The sequence below is a fragment of the Pholis gunnellus genome (assembly GCF_910591455.1).
Source record: "Pholis gunnellus genome assembly, chromosome: 14".
Taxonomy (NCBI): Eukaryota; Metazoa; Chordata; class Actinopteri; order Perciformes; family Pholidae; genus Pholis; species Pholis gunnellus.
The window spans coordinates 10,635,159-10,651,636 of NC_136541.1; the positions used below are offsets into that span (position 1 = coordinate 10,635,159).

Genomic DNA, 16,478 nt, shown 5'->3' on the forward strand with positions numbered 1-16,478 from the left:
TTACATCTTTTTAATCTTATCCACTCTAGAAAAGACTTCAAAATGCTGAGAGTAATAAACCTCTTCAACCTCACATTCAGTAAGCAATCAATACAAAAATACATCTTAACCCTCTTCCTGCACTCCAGACACATTTCTGTTATGCCAAAGTGAATGCTTTACTGAACATCATACATTGCACAACATAAATAAGCCCTACAATTCCTCTTCTATTACAATAACAGTCTGACTGTGCTTTCTCCAAAACCCGCGATAAGAACATCATTTAAATGCCTGTTCCTACTAGGAGAGATATATGCTTTTTCTTTGTAGGGAAACGCAGCTGGGGTTTATATTATTCAGAGGCAGTCCAAGATTTGCCACCGGTCCATCATGTCTACTAGCCAGGGTAAAGCTGATGCTTTAAATCCACCAAGACTTTCAGGCTGCTGCTCTCCATGCCTCAGTTACACCACCACTCTCATACATAATGACTTCCTTGCTGGGTACTTTGGGATTTCATGGTTATAGCCAATCATCATCCATCAAAGTGGGCCTCTAGTGATACGACAGGTTTGTTGATGTCTGAAGAGGGGCCTCTGGTGACATCGATGGTTGGTTCCACTGAGGGGCCCAGTTGGGGAATGGTGGCATCCGGTTGACCCAGGAAGGCTGCCATGTATAGGAAGTCGTTGGTGCGGCGGGGACCAGTAACTGCTGGACCCCTCATGACCTTGGTGACAACCTTGGAGGAGCTCTTCATACTGGAGCCTCGTGGAGGAGCCTGACAACGCAGTAGGGCTTTGAAACATCTGTAGAACTGGGGCAAGCATACAACACAAACACGTGATCAGAAATGTACCGTAATGCAAAATACGTGAAGAAACAGGGATGTAAGCCCAGCCAACGAAAATGTTTGTAGTATGTCGTTGGACATACGTTACCGGAATGCAATACATATAAATGTTACATCCATAATATATATTGCTCAAACATGAATCTCATTCAAGCTGCCGTTTCTACCAATGGAAAGTTAATTTCTCTCCTCACGCTCTCTCTCTCTCATTTGGAACAATGTTCCATGGGACACAAATTATTTATTTATTAGTAAATTAAATGTTCAACTAATTTACATTCTCAATCAGTGTGAACCGTTCCTGCATTTTCTACTGGCGACTATCCTGTGCCACTCTATTTGAGCAGTACGCAGGTTAAGGGCCTTTGCTGCTGCATTGAAAAGGTTTACACTTGAATTGCAATTTCTGTCAATGTTGCATTTGCTGCTGCATGATTTCATATTTTAATAATAAATCTGTGAATTTATCTGTTAAAGTATTTGTTAGATGTTGTGTTTCAAAGTTAGGAAAGCAATGTGTAAGTCAAGCCTGTTGCCTTACGAGATAGATCCCAGTCACTTCGTCACAGTGAGGCATACATCTTCTTGATTAAACACTGGTATCAGTGCTTTACTCGGTATCTGCATAAAGCCCAGGTATCGGTATCGGGACTGAAAACATCACTTCAATGCATCCCAATATTCTACTCCCCTACATTTCTGAAGGAAATACTGTACTTTTTACTTCAGTACATTTATTTATAATATGAAATACAATGCATTGTTATACAGTAGATGTATAAATTAAAACACTCCAAAAAATGATGAAAATTAGCTCTATTGAAGCCAGCTGCAACGTTAAAATGCATCTTGCATATAATAATCTAATATTGTAATATATAGCCTAACATTACAACTTAAGAGCCCATTAGTGAGTACTTTTACTTTCATGCTTTAAGTACATTTTCTTGATTTTTATACTTTGATAATGAGTTTTCTTTAATCGTGGTATTAGTACATTTACTAAATTAATCGATCTTGCTGTGGCTTACTTCTTCCACCACTGCTATTAATCAATGCCATTGTCTTAGTTTGTCTCTCCCTGCCTGCACTGTCATCATCAGTGGCGAGTGAGTCGGAACCTCTCATTGTCTCTCGCTCCCCACCGGCCTCCTCCTTTCTCATTATTTTGCTTTTGATATAATCTGCGGTAGACTGCTTCATTTTTCGAACATGAATTGTATCGTAAAGTGCTCCGGCAATACGTACATGCGCATCCCACACTGTGCAAAGCTGCGTATGGCGTTTAGTCTCAACCTGCGCACTGAAAACCAGGAAACCAGCACACAGCGCGGGGAAAAACCTCGCAACAGAGCATCTCTGCTCAGCGTGCACAAATACTGTCCCTTAAGCGCGGGTCTGCAATGAGCGGGAGCTCGACCCTCCCTGTACGAGCTGGCAGCTGCTCAATGATCGCTCTTCAAGGTGACTTTGGAGACTTTGGAGGCGAGGATGAAAAAGACTGTGGCTGATATCTCTGATCCATAATGATCGTCATGCGACCAAGTCAAATTTTAACTCGCACAATGCAAAAATAATCTGCATCTGTGACCATGTTGGTCACAGTCTTGAGCCCTGTTGCTAGCAACATTCAAACAGCATGACATCCGTTTTTATTCTTTTTTTCCTTTGTCTTAATATTAACTTTTTCTACGAGACTGTAGCTGTACAATGGATTTGTTTCAACCATACAAGTGGTGGTGTGTGTGTGGGGGGGTATAGTGTATATAGTATAATGTCATAGCATATTATGTCATAAAGTCTTTGTGTGGGAAACGCTGATAATAAAAATGAAATGAACCCTAGTGAAGTGCATTGGGAGCTCTCTTGCTCTCTCTTCATAACTTTCCAGAGGGTACTCAGGAAGCAGGTTTCTGTGTCTCCATGGTTCTTCACACTGCTACAAGGCAGACATGGCTGGACATAACAACCCTGTGGTTACACAGAAAGAAGGGGGGCAGCTAAAAGTAGTGACGGCGAGATGAAGCTTCATTCAGCATTGAAGCTTTCCAGCAGATTGGTTCGCAAAAGGGTTAATTACTCATGCACACACACAACCACCTTGTTGCCAAGGATGTAAAGCAGATCTATTAGAGATGATCTCAACCATGTAATTTGTGATCGAGGCTACTGTATTTTGTGCGAGCAGTATAATTGCCTTGTGAGATTTGCAAAAAAAGGTAACATCACTAGCTATGACTAGCATTCACTGACTCATCTTTAAAGAGGCTGAGAGAGCAGGCCCACTCTGTGCCACTCTGGATTTGCATTGTATCAACCTAATGAAAAAGGAAACAAAGATAAGAGTCCTTCTGCACTTCATCATGTATGCATGACTTTTACTAAGTTGTAACAGAGTATTTCACACTGTGGTAGTACTACTTTACCCTAAAAGTAGAGATCTGACTATCCTCCACCACTGCATGTTAACATTAGCTTATAGAAATATAAACTCACACACAATTTTCAGATACAGTTCATGCAGTGTTCACCTCTCAATCATCTGCTGCTGTCTCACTCTCTTCTCTCTCCCTCCATCATCTGCTGTCTTTCTGTCTCTCTCTCTCTCTCTTTCCACTGTGACTTGAAAGTGTGTTTCTGCACACTGTTCTGTTTTCCCCTCTACTAAAATGAGTTGTTTACCGCTCTAGTTCATTTTGGAGCCACAGCATAATGTAGAGTAATATTAGGGAGTTTTGTAAATAAAAAAAAAAAAGAGGCAACTACAGTTATAATGAAAAGAAATGCATTTCATATTATAAATGATAGCCTACTGCAGGTTAAGTTCTTAGGGGCTGATCGCACCTTCCCGCTTAAACGCATTGGCAAAGGTCAGACAAAATGGCGTGGTGCGCCTTTGGAGCGTGGGCAACCCATCATACTTGGCTGCTCAATGTAGCCCACACATGAAACTATCACAACATGATATATGAATTCCCCCTTCCGTTTCACATACTACCTAGCTAACTAGCTAGGTAGCCTTACCACATCGAACGGTGAGACAACAGGAAGGCAGTGGTGAAGTAGTGAAGCCCGCTTCTTGCTTGATCGAATTTGCTGCCTGGGGCAACTATGACATTGACGAGCGGCGCTACTTCGCACCTGGTACTGAAAAGTTGAGAATATTTAAACTTCTATGCACATCTAAAAACTGCTAGAAAAACACGGTGCGCGGTACAACTGAGGAGCGCACGCTAGGTGTTATATCATAAGAAAGGAAAAAAAAATTTGCAGACTATGCGTTTCCAGTGAAGTGTTTCGGTGTGATCGGGGCCTTACCCTTTAATCTCTTTTGGAAAAATAGAAATTTAAGTTGCAATTGATTTTAAGCCTAAGATATAATACCATAATGTATTTCTTCAAACTGTTGACATTAATTCAGTAATTTCACATAAACCTTTTCAGGGTTACACCTCCACAAATGCTGTATTCTAACCAGTGCCAAGAGTCCGAACACATGAAGATATTTTGTGGACAGTGGACTGTCTCCAAGGCACAGAGGAAAGGCATTGAAATGTATACACCATCTGTCAGGGTATGATGAGTGTACCTCTGGATAAATGTTTCAATCCAAGAAACAGATCTGGAAGTCTCAGGATTATGATTTAATGCAGATCTTCCTGTTCAACAACAACCTTTGCACATCACAGAGCCCCGGTATTACCCAGCTCAAAGTCCAGGTATCTGCTGATGGACAGGTAGGAAGATTCTGAATAATTGAGGACCCCAGAAGCAGGTTGAAAGCATTGCATTCAGGGTATTTGGCTGTAGTTAAAATTCTAGGCATTTCCAACCAAATCCAGGGCATGTTCACAACACGGGCAGTCACAATTTAGACAATTTTCAAGTCCTTACTCAGTTCCTGTTAAATCAGGACTCTGAAGACGCCACTCTTGAGTAAACGTAGTATACTTAGTATACTTACAGTTTCAGGTATACTTATAGTCTACTACATTTTCTCACGAGGACAAAATATGATGAAAGCAACTTGCATCTATGTTGGAGGGAAGATACCAGAAAATTCAAATGTGCACATTAAAAACATTTCAACTGTGAACAAAATGATATGTTGTGACAGATGTGGAGAGAGAGATAAAATAGTGGGTTGATGGATACGTTAATTAATCCAAACACTTTAATGAAATACAATGTATACAAGTAACAGGAAGATGCTCAGTAAACTTTAACAATAAAGAAATGTGATGTAAATGTGGGCGTGTGCTGAAAAACCGTACCAAAATTATAACCTGGAAAAAATGTAATATGCTGTCATACTCCTACTAACAAGTAGTGCCCGTGTAGTCAAAGCCGAATATAGTTTATTAATCTGTGCCATAGAGCTCCACAGCTGCGCTGGGTGATGCTACATCGTTACGATGAGCAGGTGCACTGCAATCAATCCCCGTTCTGTTTGCTGTAAATACTCTCTAGCACAGCTGAGAAGAGTCTTCAATAAACACACACTTTACTCCGGTTTGAGAAATGTTTGTTAGAAACTACAGTGCCCGGCTGTTTAGGGAAATGACTCTTGACTTTTTTTGTTGTTGTTGATAAAAGTATATACCTTTTGTACGTTTTCAATATTTACATCTTCAGTAATAATCAATGGGGGGCTGAGACTGGGGAAAGTAAAGTATTGATAGACGGACTAACGCGTTGCTGATTTTGGTATTTTCATTGGATTCGTAAACAAAAACAGAAATAGAGAATATTGCCAGTCATATCCTTTAAAAGGATAGTTATGGTCTTTGAAGTGGGGTGTATGAGGTACTTATCCATAAGTATTACCTACCGAACACTGCGGTTGGCAAGCCCCCCAGTTTGGAGAAGCAGACAAAAGTAGCAGCCATATAGTCAAGCAATGTACTGCTTTGGACGGGGATGAACTTTCCCTATAAATGACAAAACTAAGTACTTTTCAGTTGGGAACATCTCTCAAACATGAATTTTAACAGCACCACAAACTCTGCTTTTTAGAGACCGAGAGAGAAATGCCTCAGGACATCACCAGAAAATACTCCTCACGATATGAGCAACACATGCGTCCCCTTTGTCTGTTTGTTTCTAACATATAGGTCAACTCAGAGTGAGGTCTATAGCACAGAGATGTAAAGAAGCAAGAGAATCCACAGCTCTCTGTGGTGCTGATGCACACTCCCTGCTCCCCTCAGCTGTCCAAAGAATATACGAGTAGTAGCAGACAGATGGAAGAGAGGGAGATGGGAGACAACCGAAAAAAGGTAGAGGATGAAGATAGTTCAGACACAGGGGCATCAAAGCTAAGGTCAAGAGAAAGGTGAAGGCAATGACGGATAAATAGATGAAGTATGACGGGGAGATGGAAGGAGCGACATGCACTGATGCACTGGTTTGGAGATGACACAGGAAGGTTTATCTCAGACTGGTCTCTTCTGGTTTGGGTGATGCTTTCTATGAGTGGATCTGATTCTCTACGAATAGAGCATGACAACAAGAGGGTCAAATATCGGGCATCTTCTAAGGCAATAAGGTGCTCATCTATTGTTTAAAGCATGGGAAGTTTTCTCACATTTTTAGGTTTCTACGTGACTATACACAGATTTCATTATTACCAGTTCTCACACGGCTCTGCAAGAGGAGACATCAAGTCCAACATAAACATAATCTGTGCATGTAATATTTGAGGCAATATTTCATGTTCAATCATTGGTTACATATCTCCATAAATGAATAGATCTCACTTCTTTTTAAAGAGTTCTTTGTGACACTGCTATCAAAAACCTGTCAGTGCAGTGTAACCCACTACTTCAACATTTACGTGACTTAATTTGATCCAATAAACTTCCCGGTGTTGTGCAGAATCCTGCAGATCACAGATTATGAAGCCCGGAAAAATAATGAGTGTCAAGACAGGAGCGTGTGAACAGAATGACAATCATCCGATTTCCTGGCAAATTCCCAATTCAGCAAAGGGCTGCGGTGAGTTTTTATATTGTGTGTATTAATCATTTCCACACACACGGTCGCTGGAACTTTTAAATATCAAAGTTAAGATTTTCTACAACTTCTAATTTCTGTGATGAAGAAGAGCAAGTGACTTAATCCATCCCAACAGATCAGTTCCCAGTCTCAAACATGAGACAAATCTATCCAAGTTCCTGTTTAAAGTGGCCTGAGGATTGAGATGATTTTGAAATGATTAAATAAGCAGCTCCCCTGAAACCAAAACTTTGGTTCTTTTTGATGATGTTCGTTACAGAGGCATCGTGCTTAAGTAACTATGCATTTACATATAAACTACAGTAATTCAATTTGAAAGTTTTCATTATCAAGGGGCTGAGTGCAATAAAACTAAATGGGATTTCTGCCTGCCATGGACTCGCTACACTGTTGAGTGCTCTGTTGGAATTTCTTTTTTAAGAACTTTATGATTTATCATTTGTTTAATAGGTTTGAATAGATGATGCTGGACAGAAACAACAAGTAGCTCACCCCGTAGCTCGCTTTTATGACGTAACTTTTACAAATAGTTAACTGATTAAAGCGCTATTTACATGTCTAGAGATTAAAGAAAGAAGGCCACGAATCTGACTTTATCAATAAACAAGATTTTACAAGGAACAGAAAATATCATCCTCACTGCCAACAAGTTCACTACAGTATGAATCAAATCGGTAGTATTGCTGGCTCTTGCCTTTTGCTGAGATTAGCAGAACAGTTTTGAAACCACACATTGACTACACTAAACTGTTATCTATTTCTGTCACGCTCAAACACAACGAAGCACACACACAAAATATGAATTCTTATTTACTAGCAATGTGTGTTTTTTCGATGCCTTGTTGAACTCCAAGATAATGAATTATTCAAATAACTCTAAACGGCAAACTAAATACAAGTTAATATCGATATGTGAATGCACGTGAGAAGAAGACTATTTCAGCAGTGATGGAGTAGATCACTCAGAAGATCACAGAGCCTGTCAAACTGTCAGTTGTGATGAGGCAATGCAGCGATGAAATGGGATGTTGATGTTATACCACCCGTCAGTTCGGTTTGACATGCTATTTAGGAGAATGATCCTCTTGACAATAAGTCATTTATATTCAGGAATGACACACAAATTGCGGGTGCATCAAGAGCTTACTTTGGAGCTCAGCCAGGCTCATGCTGTGTTGAAAAGCTCCACAGCTGAAAATGACTTGTCTGGGTTCAGACCTTTTGAATCTGCCCACTCCACCGAGCTCGGGTCAACTGATTGTTTTGGCATCAGCAATTTCTTGATTTAAAAGTAAATCGACCATTAAGTCCAGCGGGGGGGGGGGACTAATGATTAGCCAATCAGTGCCAGGTGCGGGACTCAAGCCATTGTCAAGCTGTTGTCAGCTTTGTGCTGGAGCAGAGGAGTAATAATGACAACAAATGAGACCGCTATAGGTGATATTGACGCTGCTATCGAGGGTTTTCTAATTCAATTCAAAGTTCCAAATAGCAGTTAGTGAGCATTAAAGGTGCTGGTAGGTGGATTTTGCTACCTTTGGCCAGAGCAAAGTTAGCCGTTTCCCCCCTTTTTCCACTCTATGCTAAGCTAAGCTAACCCGCTAGTGGGTATAGCTTCATGTCTATATGACAGATGTAAGAGGCACATCAAATTTCTCATCTAACTCTCAAAGAAAAGTGAATAGACCCATCTCCAAAAAAAATGTTGAGCTATTCCTTCTTAAGTCCTCTCCCGTGTACACTATTTTGTGTGACTACACTCGGCGAGCATACAGTACAAACCATAATGTATTCACATGAAATAAAAAGATGATTCAGTGTAAACTTACCCATAATTCCTGCATTTTTCTGTGCACGTCCCTGACATGCACCTCAGGCCTCTTGTCTGTGAGCGCCGTTCCTCGTGGATGGGACAAACACACACCAGCTGCTACTTGTATCTGTACAGCATTTTTAGTCTTCAACTCGCCTCAACTCACAGTTTCCATAGTAACGGGCTGGGAGGAATTGAAGACTGAAAATGACATACAGGACATTCGTCGTCCCTCTCTCCCGCGTTCGCTCTCTCATGCTGTCACGGTGTCGCCGTAAGGTCGGATCGCTGCGGCGTGGGCTCGAGTGGGAAGGCAGTGTGAGATGGAACAGATGGGAGTGCAACGGAGGCTCTCGTATACCTCCAGCAGACGTTGCAACATCTGGAACAGGGTGTAGTTTTGTGTTGATTTCCAACTTCACAATATAATAACTTCTGACGGTAACTCTCTGAGGAAAGTTTAAACTTGAAAGTATAACACTTGATTTGCTTTGGAAGCTGTGATAACATTTCCTCTGCAATACACGGTACTGTATATAATTCTCTGGATGAAATTCTGAGTCTGAGGAGAATATTTTCTAAAACCTTAGATGGCGTTTTGTGCTTTACTTAAAAGAACCGAATGGGATGATAAAGATTACATTGAGAAGGAAAGTGTTATCAGTCTGCCGCGGTGGGAATGGAAGACAATCCGCTGGTTATCTATGTTATTTCTTTTTCTCACCATGATGAACTGAGTTGCGGGAAAGAATATCTTAAATCGAAAGTGTGAATGTACGGTTCTGTACAAAGACTTTAGCTAGAGAGAGGAACTGGAAAAATAAAGTACAAAGTTTGACAAGTTAAGTTCCAGACCAAAATATGAATCCTAAATCTAAGAAACAGGCATTAAATGTCTTAAACAATAAGGCGTTCAGTCGGTGAAAGTTATATTGTCATCTGTCATCCAAGGACAAAAGTCACCTGCAGTTTGCTTTGGATTTGATATTACATTTTTTTTAATGGTTTTAAGTTCTTTCAACAACTTTGGCCTCCTTTACTGAGGAGTTACGCTTAAAAACTCAATACACCAGGTACACACAACAAAAAGTTAATATCAGTGAATGCAGTTATAAGCTTATGTACTCTTTTATAAGTTGGACATGAAGAAAGTTCAACTAAATGTTCCACTAGGCCCTTATTTTGCTAGTTTTTCTATAATGTGGATGGACACACCCATAGAGCCAGAACCAGCAGTTAAACCCCAAATCAAATTTTTGATGAGCTATCGCTTACAGTATTGCAGCATAAGGTAGCTGAAAAGTATTGACTGCTTCAGTATGCTGATGCTGCGTGCATGTCATATGTTCTGTAAATACAATCTGTCGACAGGGAAATGTGTTCACGTCAACTTCCCTGTGGGAATAACAAGTAGGATCTGTGGACATTTTTGCAGCTGCTGTTATCACATACTTGGGAAAACACAGACGCAAAGCATACAGCAGTTCTATATTCACGGAGGTTGGCAAGCCATTACAGAAATAAATGCTCTTGTGCATTTGTTTGGTTTAATATTCATAAATGATTGTGGGTATTGGCGTGTCAATGATTAATGCAGGCTTTAAGACGAAAGAAACAACCTGAATATAACACAAAGGCAGCAAGCAAAGTTAATGAGGAAGTGTGTAATCAAAGGATTAACCTGCAAGGAGGTCCCCGGGCCTCTCCATTCTGAGCATTCTTTTGTGGTAATTTGACTTTGATTTTTTTAGGATTATAGACCATGTACAGTGAAAACTGAAAAAAATATAGGGCCCATCTACAAAACAAGTCCTCAATATGAGGTACTAAACAGTCCACTATTATTGTTGCAGTTTATATCGTGTTTTCAGGGTTCCCGGCAGAAGAATTGTCAGCACGTGGCACACAAGACATAGTAACATGGCTTGGGTCTTGAGGAGTTACTGACTTCTGGCCGATGGCTTTTGTGGAGTTCCCAAACACGCTGCGAGTTAATCCGATTATCACAAACTAATTGCCACACAGTGAACCTGAAGCCTTCAGCCCCCCGAAGTCAGAGGCTCCATTTTAGCTTGAGACCCCTTCAAATGAGGCAAAGTGCTGCACTTAATCACAGGTTATAGCTTCAGTTTGTTCTTCATTTTTCAACACCAAAGAGTAATTTTTTTTGTAATTGATTGTTTCATTTGAATGATTTTAGAGGCTGGAAGAGGTACAATTATCCATAATTTCACAAGAAAACAAACAAAAGCAATTTATGGAACGTAATTATAATTTTTTTTAATCAACCAGTTATCCCCCACATCAAATAAGGGTCTAGGGCCCAGTTGGTAATCCAGCCTTGGTAAACAATTTTAATAAAGTAGTAAATGAGTGATCAAACTTTTGTGATAATGAATCAATCAAGGTATTAACACATTTGTTTCAAATTACTTTCAGGACTCAATTGTTGTAGCTGCTTAAGCAGTGAACTGTAGCAGCTATGTTTAATTAAAGCTCTACAGTGAAGCAAGTTATTTAAATACAGTTAATCAGTGTGATAAAAAACACCATTAAATAAAGACCGAGTGAAAAATACCTGGAGTTATCCATTAAACAATACCTACACTCTATGCATATCCTTTTGTGTCAAAACTTTATTTTTCACATCAAGCCTACGCTGTTTTATGTAACGCGCTGTATAATTAAACCCGATTGATTGATTTGTACTTCTATTGGTTCAGCAATGTGTCACATTAAATCTGATTTGAATTCAACAAAGTCCTTTGCTAGAAAAATAGTCTCATCAAATTTTCAGGGAAAAGAATCTCTGACCCGTTTCAGCCATTGTTCTGGACTCTGAAGCTCCGTCTTCCCTGAACTTGAAATTGCCAAATAAAAAGCTTCCAACTGAATGATTCAAACAAAAGACATGCTTGTTTCCATCATTCTGCTGGATTAAATTTAATAACGCAAGCAAAGCCTGAGTCGCACAATAATGTGACACTACTTTAAAGGTCTGCTGTGATTAATTATTTGCATACAAAGGCTTTGTGTCCCACAATTAGGTATGTATGTAGCGCATTTAAAATCAGATGTGGTTCTCCACACGTTGGCCACTAAGGAATGACTGATGAAACATGTCTGATGTTGGAGTTCACGTCCCAACCCTGACTGCCTTTTAACTTTCATCCTGTCTCTCTGGCCCTCCGGCCAAACAAGCCTGAGCAGGACCAGCGCTATCTAGTTTAGAAGCTGATGGCCCAAAAAGTTTAGCATATTCTGCAAAAGTTGGAGCAGAAAAGTTTGGGTTGGTAATTTTCTTCCAAAACATTTTGATTAAATATGCTGAAATCCTCACTACGTCCCAATAGTAATCACTATCGATCAAATCCGATCAAACCACCAGACCCACACAGTCCTGATGAAGCAGATTAGATGAGTTTTCATTAAGTGTTAAACTCTTAATAAATGAAACCTAAAGATGTATTTTTTTTGTTTGTTATTTAGTTCGACATTTTGGGAAATAAGCTTTTTTGCTTTCTGGCGGATAATTAGATGAGATGTCTTAGCTAGATATCTAAATATAAAGCTACAGCCAGTAGAATCTTTGCTTTGCACAAAGGGGGAAACAGCTGGGCTTCCTCAGTTTGCAGGTCACAAAATCTGCGTACAAGCTTCTCTAAAGTGCATTAACACATTAACACGGCGTAAAACGCCAATAAGCGTATATTCCTTCTTTTATTTTACCCTTGAAATGCTTAATTTGAAGCCAAGTTTTGAAATATTAATATTATTCAAGTCGTATATTAGGGAAATGCACAACTTGAAAATGAAATATGTTCAGCAGTTATAATGCTAATGGTAGTGATAAACCTCATGTGAAATGAACTAAGAGATTAAATGTAACAAAGTAATAGAGCAGTTATAATAATAGTCCCAGGCCACTTATAACAACACGCTCAAAATGGGAGCTCCAAATTAAAGATAATAACTCCTTCAGTGATTCATCAGGATGGGCCTGGGTCAAGGTTAATTGAGCACTGTGAGACTAATTGTCAACACTCCAGGCGCTGGGTGCCTTCATGACATTGCAAATAACCCTTCTGGTTTGACAAACAGTCAGTTACTAGGAATTGGTTAGAATCACATGAAAGGCTTGAGTTAGGTGATTACAGAATATATTTGATTTGTCCCGACGTGGCCTCTGTCGTCTTATTGAATTGCCGATGTCATTAAATAGCTGGATGTTGGACCTTGTGATGCCACTTGGTACACCTTTGCCTCAAATCTGTAACAAATAGCTGGATTCAGATGTGGAAAAACATCTTGTTATCCATCATTCATACACGGGTACATCATTTAGACTATTCAGTGTCAAGAAGGCACTGGAATAACATCTGATGTGAATAATGAAACAATGACTCATTTCCATTATATCAAACCACAGTGAAAACAATCGAGACAACTGGCCTCAGTCGGCAAGATGACCTCATCCTGCTGCAGCCCCCCCCCCCCCCCCCCCCCCACTCTCACCTGTTTATTCATGAAGACATAGATGACTGGGTTGATGACCGTGCTCGTCTTGGCCAGGACTGAGGGGATGATGCTCGCCACGGGCGTGACCAGTCCCGGCGGCCCGAAGGTGGCCATCAGGGCCATGATGCCGTACGGCAGCCAGCACAAGAGGTAGCAGATCACCATGATCACCACCATGAATAACACGCGCTGCTCACGTTTCCTGCTCATGGACGGATTGATCCCGCTCACCTGCAGACAGCGAGGGAAAGAGAGCGAAGATAAGAAATCGTACTTTAATGAGCTGGTAATGACACGAAGTGCTCTGACACTCTAGGTTTTTGACTTTTGCTGCCACAAGGCATCCATTTTTTCCCTATTGGGAATAGAAGTTAGAAAAGGAGGAGAGGAATCGAGGAGATACAATGCAGTGAGTGACAGAATATAGAGTGCATTCCAGAAAGGTTGAAGTGGGGGATTGAAAGGTGTGTATATAGAAGAACAGAGAGCAGGACACAGAGGTATGTTTCCCTGCCTTTTCTTTGTCTATTTCTACAGAAGATGAGGAGACAGAAGCAGTAGAAGAAGAAAATAACGTTGTTAATCCTGCTAAATTGGATTTAGGTTGTGCAAATATAGACAAACACACATTGCTTTCATACAATGTGTGTTTTCACAATTCTGGGTTATATTACAACTTGGGTTTCATTAAGTTTTATGCTTCCACTACAGCGACAGCCATGGTCTGAAGCATTATGTTGTTGAAACTTCTCAGCGAAGCCTTGAGGGAACTTCTTCGAATTTGGCAAAAACCTTCACATGAACTCAAGAAACTGATTAGATTTTGGTTTCCAAATGTCACGGTCACTGTGACCTCATGAATGTCTCCTTCTCGTGAATGTGATGTCTCAGGAATGTCTGTCGGCTCATGTATTACATCTAGCACAAACATCCACTTGGATTCGAGGATGAACTGATTTGGTGGTCAGTGACCTCTCAAAACTCGTTTTGTCCATTACTCATGCTTTGTTGCTCATGCTTTGACAATTTCAAGGATAACATTATGAAGTGCTACTTTTTTGGACAGACATGATAAAAACTGCAACTTTACTGGTTGGCAGAGGCAAACAACGACAAGGCAGTAATTCTAATTTCTAATTCCCTGCTGTTTGCTGACCAGCAGGTGATAAGGATTTGATTTGATTTCTGCCTCTACAAAAATGCTTGTTTTTCTCTTTCACACTTGTAGATGAAGATGCTGCCTTGAAAAGAAAAAACTAATTTATTTGGAGCCAAACAGTATGCAGACTTGCTTTGTGCTGCAGTTTAGTATTTTTGCTAAAGATGTGAGCACACTTGGTCCCTCTTCTGGAATTTGACCATCATTCCCTTCGATTTTCAGTAATAATATTTATTCAACAAGTTAAAGCAATAGATTGACATTTGTATAAAATACAGTTATTTGCATGCTTGCGGAATGTTAGATGAGAAGATGAATACTATGCTTATATGTGCTTGTTGCTTGTAAGTACAGCCAGTGACCTTCACATGGACAAACTTGCAAACTGACAAAAACGTTCATCCTCCACAAACTTGTGTATCTCTACCTGGTGGCCACATGTCTGCAGCTATCACTCAACTTTCCATGGAGGCACACACCGACAGGGAGACACTTACAAAACGTCTGTTTTACAAGGGTGGTGAAGTGAAGTGATGGTATTCTAAGAAAGTACTGTTCACATAGTTACACGTATACAAGTACATTACTGAAGGCAAAAAGCAACAAATCAGTCATCATCCCCCTCTTCGTTCTCTCTCTCTCTCCTTAATGAAACCCCATATTTGCATTGGTCTCCTCCAGATATTTCCATTTTAGCACATTCTATATGGTGTATACATATTTATCTGTGTTGTAAGGGTCTATAATATATGATACACCGTGTGTTAAGATGCTCTTTTCCTGCATTGTTCAGTGCACATTATACTGACGATGCCGTAAACTCATGCATTCCTGTAGACTCCAGTGTTGTCACTCATTACATTTACACATGCCACAATACTCACATTGCAGCATAGCACTTAACATAGCACTCGGCTTTCACCAGACAGGCAGATTCTTTGCATCACTGCCACAATATGACACAGAGCAAATAAATACTTTTCCATTGGGGCTAATCAAGCGTGTCAAAAGTGATTGACAGACTTTAAAGAGGAGGCTTCCACAACTCTGGGAATTTAGGGTGTGTTAATACAAAATATGTTAAACATTTTCATTCAAACGTTTTTGTTCTCAGATTAGTTTATTTCAAGCAAGACTGTGTCATGTTTTCTCTTAAACAATGGATCCTTTATTGCAGACAGAGGTATAACAAAGCAGGCTTTTCATTTCTAACCAACGAAAAGCAATTTTGACGGCTTAAATGACAAATAGATTTTATTTTGATTAAGAAAATCTGACTTTTTTTTTTGTTCAAACATAACCCAGTTTGACTGCTTAGCTTTCTTGGGCTAGATGGATTTATGTTTCAAATATGTTTCAAATTGTTTATTTTTCTTTTAATGTTGCAGGGGAAAAGGCATTAAGAATGACGACCAAACCATTAAAGAGCAGGACTGAGCCACTAACATTAGCATCTAGGACCAGTTTCCACACAGTGAGGAAATACTACACAATGGATGTATTTTAACGGTGCGTAACTCGAAATTCAGTGCATAAATATAGCAGCAAACAATTATTTGTACTATACAAAGATACTATACAAAGATATAGTGGAGTAGCGTTTACTTGATCAGAGAATGAAATCTCTCTCTCGCTGTTTGTGTTGAAATACGAGCATCTCTGTGCTTTGTTTGTAACGTAGCTGGTCCGGCCGTGCATGTGTGTCTGGGCCCCAATGGCTTGCTAATGGCCGCCATTCTGCACTGCGCTCATACGTAGTGCTGATAGCTCTGCCCCGACCCGTGAAACCTATAACATTACAAAATAATGTAGTATACATGCTCCTCAGCTTTGCAAATAAAACCACATTAGCATTACCACTGAGGCTAGTCGGCTTGTTAGCTGGACTTATGTTAGAGCCCAAAATGCACTGTTTAATCCATTCCATGCACTTTTGCTTTTGTGCTTTCGGTTTTGTAAAGAAACTCTTTATAAACAAGGTATCTCTCTTGCCCTCATGCACAATGCTTCCAAAAAAAATCAAAAGCTAGACAGACCTGCTGTGCCTATTGCCACGCTGTGATTACACAATCACTAATTGGGGAGGGGTTTTATGACCAGCCAATTACGGCAAAGAGAGATAAGTCCATCACACT

General features: G+C 40.1%; 1 protein-coding gene across 1 annotated transcript in view; it reads right to left on the reverse strand.

Moving 5' to 3' along the window:
* Window positions 1-517: 517 nt before the first annotated feature.
* The window catches only part of tmtopsa (teleost multiple tissue opsin a), a gene marked incomplete at both ends in the record, with an annotated part of 46,601 nt that continues 30,640 nt past the window's right edge, over window positions 518-16,478 (reverse strand). The window contains 2 exons of the mRNA XM_079173335.1: window positions 518-799; window positions 13,182-13,415. Of these exons, the coding sequence (XP_079029461.1) occupies window positions 518-799; window positions 13,182-13,415 (516 nt within the window). The remainder of the gene's footprint in view (window positions 800-13,181; window positions 13,416-16,478) is intronic.